At 38.6% G+C, this 9,072-nt stretch overlaps 1 protein-coding gene across 1 annotated transcript; it reads left to right on the top strand.

Moving 5' to 3' along the window:
• The first annotated feature begins 31 nt into the window (after window positions 1-31).
• abcb8 (ATP-binding cassette, sub-family B (MDR/TAP), member 8) lies at window positions 32-8,583 on the top strand. The gene is made up of 16 exons (XM_004079398.5): window positions 32-248; window positions 1,429-1,750; window positions 1,821-1,976; window positions 2,372-2,466; window positions 2,583-2,688; window positions 3,593-3,754; window positions 3,880-3,965; window positions 4,046-4,143; window positions 4,215-4,320; window positions 4,882-4,915; window positions 4,991-5,127; window positions 5,214-5,308; window positions 5,390-5,523; window positions 5,615-5,762; window positions 5,836-6,086; window positions 8,229-8,583. Exons 1-16 carry the CDS (start codon window positions 145-147, stop codon window positions 8,310-8,312), a joined length of 2,118 nt encoding a protein of 705 aa, XP_004079446.1. The 5' UTR covers window positions 32-144; the 3' UTR covers window positions 8,313-8,583.
• Window positions 8,584-9,072: the final 489 nt, after the last annotated feature.

The following is a 9,072-nucleotide window of genomic DNA, read 5'->3' as shown; positions in this document are numbered from 1 at the left end:
AATTCACAAGATTTTTTTTTCTAATTCCACAAATACTCACATGCTGAGTGTCAATATGGCTGCCTACAGGGTCTTGCCGGATTACTGTTAAACCTAACAGCTTTTCAAAGCAATCATCTGTCTTTGATCAAACACGCTTCAAACATGATGCAACTCATTTGCTGTAGTAGACCTGGGATATGTTCACCATTGCGGTCACAGGTCTTTTCTGTGCCGTATAAAGCAGGAGTCCAGTGGAAGCTGTCACGGTAGGTTAGCGGTGGCTGCTCCGGATCACGACAGCAGATCTGGGTCTGTTGTTAAAGCTGCACATTTGGGACAGAACAACACTTTATTACTTTGTTTTTACTCAGACCTAAAAAATAATCACAAGAAAAGAAGATTAGAAAACATTCATCCATCCAATGAACTACGATTACGGTAACGTTCATGTAGAAACGACCTTCACCTTGTCTTTATTTAAAAGTAGGAGTGCAAATAGAGAAAACCAATATTATCCTAAATTTAAGTTTTTTTTAATCTCTTTTTTCATGAAGTTTTCCCAGAAAAATAGTAATCATTTAGGCATAAAATGACCTTTACTTGAGCTCTGTGGGAACTCAGAGTTCAAGGCAATAACCAACCTTCAGCCTATGGCTCCTCTGATTGGTCCTATAGAATAACGTTTTATTTTTTACAGACTAAGTTTAAATGTCGACACCATAAAAAAAAAAAAAAAAAAAAAAAAACACAAGACATGCAGAACAATGAAAAGACACCTCAGTGTTTTTTATTCTTTTTATCAAATCAACTTTAAGTCTAAACATATACAAAACTTCTGTCAGTTAAGAAACGAAAAATCAACTTGACATAGTTTTCACTTGGATAAATGAACAAATGGTAAAAAACACGAGACACTATGGAAACCCTTTCCAGTCCCATATCACCTGGATAATTGAGACATCACAATCCCAGCACAGTGTTACTATTGATGCATTACATTGCTATTGTCACACACAAAAGTCAGTTGCAGGTTTTGTCGTTTTGACTGGCAGTCACTGTTTTTGTTGTTTCCTTTTGTCAACATTAAGAACTCAAGGAAAATGAAATTTAAAAAAGGGGACATAGTTTTGTTTCCTTTGAAGTTTGATAATAATTTAAAATACTGACTGAAATTTTGACTGCTTTAACTTTTTTTACATTCATCAATTGTAGGCTTTAATTTGCTCGTCACTTTTCAATTTTATGTTTGGATATTTGGATTTCTGGTGACACTGTGATGCTTTAACCACTGAATTTTCTCAGAGACTCACTAAAAATCTCAGAGTTTTTTAGTAAAACAATGCTTTGTTTTATTGTTTTTACAAATTTCCCAGTTCATTAACTTGTTTTAACCTTTTAGGTTCTGCTCTTCTTATGTCAGTTTTCCTGTTTATTCCTGTTGTCCAGGCGGATTTCTTCAGTGACTTGTGCACGGAGCTCCTCACAGCAGCTGGGGAGCGCCGTCAGTCGCTTTTGGAGTCTAACTCAGAGGAGCATACGACGCTCTCCAAAGGGCGCCATCACACCCCGGGGTTTGAAATTCCTCCTCGGACCAGCTTTTTTAACTGTCTCATCACGCTTATTTTGCCACGTAGCTCACTGTCAGGAAGATGTGAACAACAACACTCCAATAGAAGTGGTGACCAAAGACTCACTGCCTGAGTTCAAATGGCACATCCTGTGGGAGTTTGTCAAACCTCAACTGTTTGCGCTCACCTGTGCAGTTGTGGTGAGTTTTACCAGTTTCATTATACAACAGTAATACACTGGAATTGAAATGACGATGTCTCTCGTTTCAGCTCGCCTTCGGTGCAGCCATTTTGAACATTCAAATCCCGCTGATGCTTGGGCATCTGGTCAATGTGGTTGCACGCCACCTCAGGGACAATACAGGCAATTATATAGGGGAAATGAGAGGGCCTGCCCTGAAATTACTTGGAATGTATGGTATCCAAGTAAGTACCTAGGTAATCCTAATTATTTTTTAGTAATTCTAAAACTGTTTTCATAGGACAGGATTTGGAAATTAGGCATTTAAAAAAGTAAGGAAGTTTAAGGCAACATACAAGACATGAGAGTAAAACATTTGAAATGCATTCTAAGGAATGATATTTGCACATCTGTGTATTGTTTTAATTAAAACAGGTAATAGATCGTCTAATAATAAGAAACTTAACTGTACAAAAAACTATGCTTAATGTACTATTAACTGGAAAAAAAAAGTGTTCTGGATCAACTTAGTCTTTAAAAACAGTTTTAGTTTTTCTTTAATTTGTCTCGGCAAGTGCATGCAAAAACGTAGTAGTCTAATGGTTTAATGCTGAGTCCATTCCCCGTCTTCCTTATGCAGGGCTTGCTAACAAGTGGCTACATAATCCTGCTTTCAAGGGTCGGGGAGAGAGTGGCAGCAGACATGAGGAAGACTCTGTTTGCATCTTTACTCAGGTAAATACGCAGCAATGTTGACTTGGAAGACACTTTATTTATATTCAAAAGATGGTTTCACGTTGAATCCATTTTTCTTTATATCAATATTCTTTGTTCATACTTTCTTTCATCAGGCAAGACGTCGCCTTTTTTGATGCCAATAAAACCGGTCAGCTGGTAAATCGATTGACAGCTGACATCCAGGAGTTTAAGTCATCCTTTAAACTGGTCATTTCTCAGGTATGATATGATAATCTTTTATTTCGGACATATGCCTTGAAGGAAAAATAGGACAGGATAAAAATAAATAGATAAATAAACAAGAAATATCTGAAAGGGAGTGAAAAGAAGTAAAATCCTTGTAAATTCTCACCCCATGTTTGCCTGTGCACCCACCATCTATTATAACCCTGTTCCCTCTCTAATGAGGAACAGTTTTAGGTTCAGATAACTCCACCTATAGATAAATATATAGGTGTGTCCAAATTCAAGGACTGCGTCCTCCTAAGGCCACGGCCTTTCTGGTCGTCGTTGGCCTCGTCTTTTGTCGAGCGGGTAGGCCGGATCTTAATGGACGAGTCCAGCCTTAATTTAATTTACATAAAAAAGGTGTAAGTATTTCCAACTTCGGGTCCCGCTTCACAGTCTGCATTGTTGTCAGAAAATCGCTGTGTTTGGCTGCAATGCATCTTGGGATATGTACAGCACAGTACAGGACACACCAGACCAATCCTTGAAGTCGGGAAAAAGAAGGCCGTATTCGTTGGCCGCATTTGACGGTGTCGTTGAATTTGGACAGCACTTGTCGCGGCGCTGTGACCTCAGCAGCCAACAAATGCAGCCCAAGAAGAACACAGCCCTCCCATTTGGTCACAGCCATAAAAACAAGCACACATGGAAACGTTAAACACACGTCTGTCATGTATGAACACTCATTTGGTTCCATTTAAATCTTTTTTTTCCCCACCAACCCAAGTGCACTCCCACAGTATTTGCAGATATACATTACAGTTTCTTTATGTTTTGTAAATGTACATTTTGATCAACAATCATATTTCTATATTTTTTCTTAGCTATGGTCTCAAGCCTGGTTTGGCGACTTTGTTTTTCTGTTTAAAATCGGATCTTCTTTGCATATTTTCAGGGTCTGCGGAGCGTCACACAGACAGTTGGATGTTTTGTGTCTCTTTATGTCATTTCCCCCAAACTCACCGGCCTGACGGTGGTCGTGCTCCCGTGCCTCGTGGGAGCAGGAGCTCTCATCGGCTCATTCCTGCGCAAACTTTCACGTTTGGCTCAAGAGCAGGTAGGAATTTATTCCATTGTCCTAATAGATTACATGATCATAAATCTAAAGAATCAAATGCTTGTGTTATGATCCTCAATATTAGCTTGGTAAAATGATCAAGGTGTTTAATGTTGAAAATGTAGGTGGCCAAAGCAACAGGAGTAGCAGATGAGGCACTGGGTAATGTTCGGACTGTGAAAGCTTTTGCAATGGAGGAACGGGAGCTCCAGTAAGGCAGCTGCATTTTAGTGTCAAAGTTTTGCACTCATGGTAGATTTTACGTTGGAATATCCATGTTTGTTTCCTCAGATTATACGCATACGAAGTTGACAAATCCTGTGAAATGAATGAAAATCTTGGAAACGGTATCGCCATCTTCCAAGGACTGTCCAACGTGGCTCTAAACTGTGAGTTTGCTGCTAAAAGATGATGAAGAAGAATCCCTGTGATGCTGACGCTTTTTGTGCCGCGGATACAGGCATTGTCCTTGGAACTATTTTTGCTGGAGGGACTTTAATTTCTAACAACGAACTGTCTCCTGGAGACCTGATGTCCTTCTTGGTTGCATCTCAGACAGTTCAGAGGTAACACAAAAATCGAATTATGAAATCCTTGGTAATGTTTTTTTTTCTACATGTTCTTGTGGCATTTTTCTGATGATAGAGGACACAGATAAAGAGAATTAAGCAAGAAATATCATTCCTGAGTATTTCTTTATTCAAATTGTGAATTTCTAATCAACTACTGCTGCTCTGCAGAAACTATGTCCTAGAAAACGACACTTGGAGATGGAGATGCTAAGGGCTCCCTTTGGGAGCGACCGGGACGGATAGGATCAGGAAAGAGTACATGTTAGACGTTTCTAGGATAAAGATAAGTGAGTGAGTGAACAAAGACATGACGGTAGCTGGTTTTAGAGGAGAGCATGCAGAGGAAAGGGTTAGATGGAGGAAGCTGATTCGCTCTGGCAACTCCTGAAGGGAGAAGCTGAAAGGAAAAGAAGACGATTTTGGCTAAAAACAGCACAATCACAACTAAAAAGCCACTGGGAACACTTTGAAGATAGATCAAAAGATGATTGCAGTGGGTGTTTAGTTTGGTAAAGAAAGTGTTTTCACTATTGCATGCATTCTCTTTCTGCACAGGTCTTTGGCAAGCATCTCCATCCTTTTTGGACAGGTGAGTAGTAGTTCATCCCATGTAGACTTTAATAAAAACCAATATTTATTATTATAATTTTCTTATTAATTGCAGATGGTGAGAGGAATAAGCTCTGGGGCCCGGGTATTTGAATACCTTTCTCTGCAGCCCTCCATCCCCCTCTGTGGGGGAGGACGCATCCCACATCATTCTCTGATGGGAAGGGTGGACTTTATGAACATTTCATTCAGGTTAGAATCATCTTAGATAATGGAATCAAGATATTTAAATGCATTAACTTATATGAAATGTTTACCTGTTGTGTGTGTATTGAAAGTTATCCAACAAGACCTGGACATGAAGTCTTAAAGAAGTTTAACCTGATGCTGCCACCATCTAAGACCATCGCTATCGTTGGAGAATCTGGAGGAGGTGAATTTTTATTATTAGAATTTTTAATGTCTGACATATAAACATAGAAGCAATTAACCTTAAAAATATCATGTTTTTTAGGAAAGTCTACAGTAGCAGCCCTGCTGGAGCGCTTTTATGACCCATCCAGTGGTGTAATCATGCTGGATGGCCTCGATATTCGAACTCTCGACCTGTCTTGGCTCAGAGGGCAAGTCATTGGATTTATCAATCAGGTAAATGCTGGCACCCACTTTTTTTCATAACAAATGTTTTTAAGTTGATTGGTTTCCCATTTTCTTTATTCACTGCACTTTTTTCCCGTAGGAACCAGTTTTGTTTGGATCGTCCATCATGGAAAACATTCGTTTCGGGAAGCCAGAAGCCACCGATGCTGAAGTCATTGAAGCATCAAAGCAAGCCAACGCATACGGCTTCATTACAAGTTTCCCAGAAGGCTTCAACACCCTGGTTGGTACGTGATGGGAATCAATCTCACACGCTTATGCGATCACTGTCAAGTCTAAGCTCCGGGTTTCTGTCGTCAGGTGAGAGAGGCGCTACGCTATCGGGTGGGCAGAAACAACGCATCGCCATCGCCCGCGCGTTGATCAAAAACCCCAGCATCCTGGTACTGGATGAAGCCACCAGCGCTCTGGATGCAGAGTCAGAGAGAGTGGTGCAGGAGGCTCTGGACAGGGCCACAAGAGGTCGCACCGTGCTAATTATTGCCCACAGACTGAGCACAATCCAGCGGGCTGACCTTATCTGTGTTATGAGTAATGGACGCATTGTGGAGGTGAGGGATAATTATGCCAAATAAGTAAATTAGCCTTCTGTCTACTACAGCAGTGCATAGACTCTAAGACTTAGAGTAAGTCTTTTCGGATTAAGGTTCCTTTTATTGTGGGCTTCTGTTCATCAGAGCAGCTGGACTTCAAAGGCTCGTCTAAGTTGCTGTTGTTGCTATGCAGCATCTTTATGACTCAAGAACTCAGAATGACATATTTTAGATCATTTTAAGAATTGCATTCCTCTGAACAAAAACAAAGACTCCAAAATCCAAATACATCAGACCAGAAGGGAAATGTATTCTAATTTGAATCCTGCAAATGGTTGCCATAGTAACTTTGCCAATTAAGGCTAAATCCAAATTCAATGTTGTCGGAAATTTGAAAAAAACGTATTTCACTACGCTCTGCTTGGACAGGGCCACAAGAGGTCGCACTGTATATTTTGGGAGCGTTTGTTTGGAGGTATAAGTATATTGGAGGGCACATCTGAAATTCAGACATCAGACACTTATTCACTGTGCCCTTAATCTGAGAAATCAACAGTTTAGGACAGGGGTGGGCAAACCGCGGCCCGCGGGCTGGATCCGGCCCGCCTCAATGTTTGGTCCGGCCCACTGAACAATATCAGAGACCCATGTTTTTTGTTTTGTTTTTTTAATCTGGCCACACGATCAAGAACTGACATTTTAGTCCCCCCTTCTGCAGTCTGTGCTCCAATCTGAAACCCTCTAAAAGTCTCTGTCAAACAGAACAGAAGACAGTCTTCCCTTTCTACGTCGCAGTTCATCTTTCCCGGTTTAGCTCATTTTTTTTAGAGCGATCATGCTGCGTTTTTTAAACAGTGCACCCTGTTCTGTGTCCTGATTGGCTGGAGACCTTGTCATTCAATCTCCTCAGTCTCCTGTACAGAAAGGCGGAGCTCTTCAGATCAGAAATCTTTGATGATCTCATCTTTGTTTTCATTCTATGATCCTGGACCTAATTTCTATGAAAGTTTGAGAATTTAAACAAAAGACAAGGGTGAAAATGTTCATGTCTGTGTGAGAAAAGTGTAATTAGCAGTGAGGAGTTTTGATGCCATAAACGTCTGTAATCAGACTCCGTGGATTTCACCGATCACTGTTATTTTTAGAACTCCTGCAATAAACGAGGGAACTCTGTACTGGTGAAAAGGTAACACAGATATGCGTAGCTGCAGCAGAAGACAGAGACATTAGCTTTTTTCATTGTTACTGGATGAGAAACAGACGTGCAGGACACAGAACAGCTATGCAAACTGCTGAGCCTCAGCGCTCAAAGTCTTTATTAGGATTATGACGGGAGAGGATCCACTATTTATTGTTTAATGTTTTTTTTATGTATCAGTATATTTTTCCTGAATTTTTGTCTTTGAAAATCATAGAGTGTTATTTGGTTATTGTTTTATTTCATAAATAGTGTTATTTATTTTATTAAAAGCGCCATAAATGAATGAAACTTTATTCACACAGCACTTTACAACTCCTTGAAGATACCAAAGGGCTTCACAATAAAAAATAGAAAATAGGAACAAAGGTTTTAAACTAATAACTCTAGAATATTCTGTTGTAGAATATAATTTTCAATCCAAAAGTTTTCATCTACATTCCATGTTATATCATTCTCACTGCACACATCTGCTTGTGGTCCAGCCCTTCTATCGAATTTTAGAAACCAAAGTGGCCCGTGAGTTAAAATAATTGCCCACCCCTGGTTTAGGAGGTTTGTTTTTGAGGAACAGACTGATGAAAGTTATCAAAAATGTTTGCACATCAGACAGTTTTTTAGCTGCAACTTCCCCAAGACTGAGGTTGGATTGTTACATTGAATGCAAGTATAACTACTATTATTATTTATCAGGTTCCTGAGGATTATTCTAGTTAAAGGTGAAATTTAAGATAAAATAACATTTATGAGTAATTTAAAACTTATTAGAATAAGACATTAAAAAATATCCAACTAGCATTGGTTTACTGGACTGTTCAGCCAATTTTAATTCCACCTTGTATTGCTGTTGCTTCATCAGTAACATGCATGGCCTTTGTGATAATCAGCTGAGCACTGTTAAATTTTCTTTTTAGCTTCAATTTTTCATCTTATCCACAAACTATTTTTTAATTTTCTTTCAGGCCGGAACACACCTGGAACTGCTGAGCAAAGGAGGTATTTACTCCGATCTGATCCGCAGACAGAGAGCTGAGGAGAAGAAATGAAAACGGAAGAACTTTTTCTTTATGTAGATCAACTATAAACAGATTTAATAAATGCATTGGGGTAATTGAGGTGTAAATGTTTACTTTTTGTCTTTAGAAACCTAAGAAATCCCTCTTTGTGTTAAATCATAAATAGACCAACCTGTGTTAGTTAAGCTACAGCATTGTAAACATGTTACTTTTAACTAACGTGACAATAATTTATTTTTTTTCCCTTGTGAGAAGCTTCAATAACTGTGAAAACAATAAAAGTTGATTTGACTGAAAACAAGATTTTTCATTATCTTTTTTCTGAATTTTCTTAATTGACAACCATCCACTTAAGATAAATGACATAAAGCTCATATGAGCTTTTCTACTTATATTTACAAAGCCCTGCTAGTTTTTCTTATTTTGGACGATTTCTAATTTTAGTTATTCATTATTTTATTGAACCCACTTTGAGTTATTGTCTTTAACAGCCCATTTTATTAGGTCATTTCTTTTTTAATCTTGCAGCTGAAGTCTACATACTAGCATAAAAGCTTCATGTATTTGCTATCCTTACTCAAATTTATTACATGGATGATAAAATTGACCACATGTGACATAAACTGAACAAATCAGCACAAGGCTTGCAGCTGATGTGTTTGCAGTTTGACTTTTGATTTGGAAGGGTATTTTTTAAATTAATAATTGATACAAAAAGAAGATTATTGGAGTCAAATTTAAAAGCTGTTTTTAGCATTTTAATTAATTTAATTAATGTAGTACTACATTA

Source organism: Oryzias latipes, chromosome 17 (genome assembly GCF_053564925.1).
Source record: "Oryzias latipes strain Hd-rR chromosome 17, Olatipes_Hd-rR_3.1".
Lineage (NCBI taxonomy): Eukaryota > Metazoa > Chordata > Actinopteri > Beloniformes > Adrianichthyidae > Oryzias > Oryzias latipes.
The sequence above is the reverse complement of the archived record's forward strand: the minus strand, read 5'-3'. Positions and strand labels throughout refer to the sequence as shown.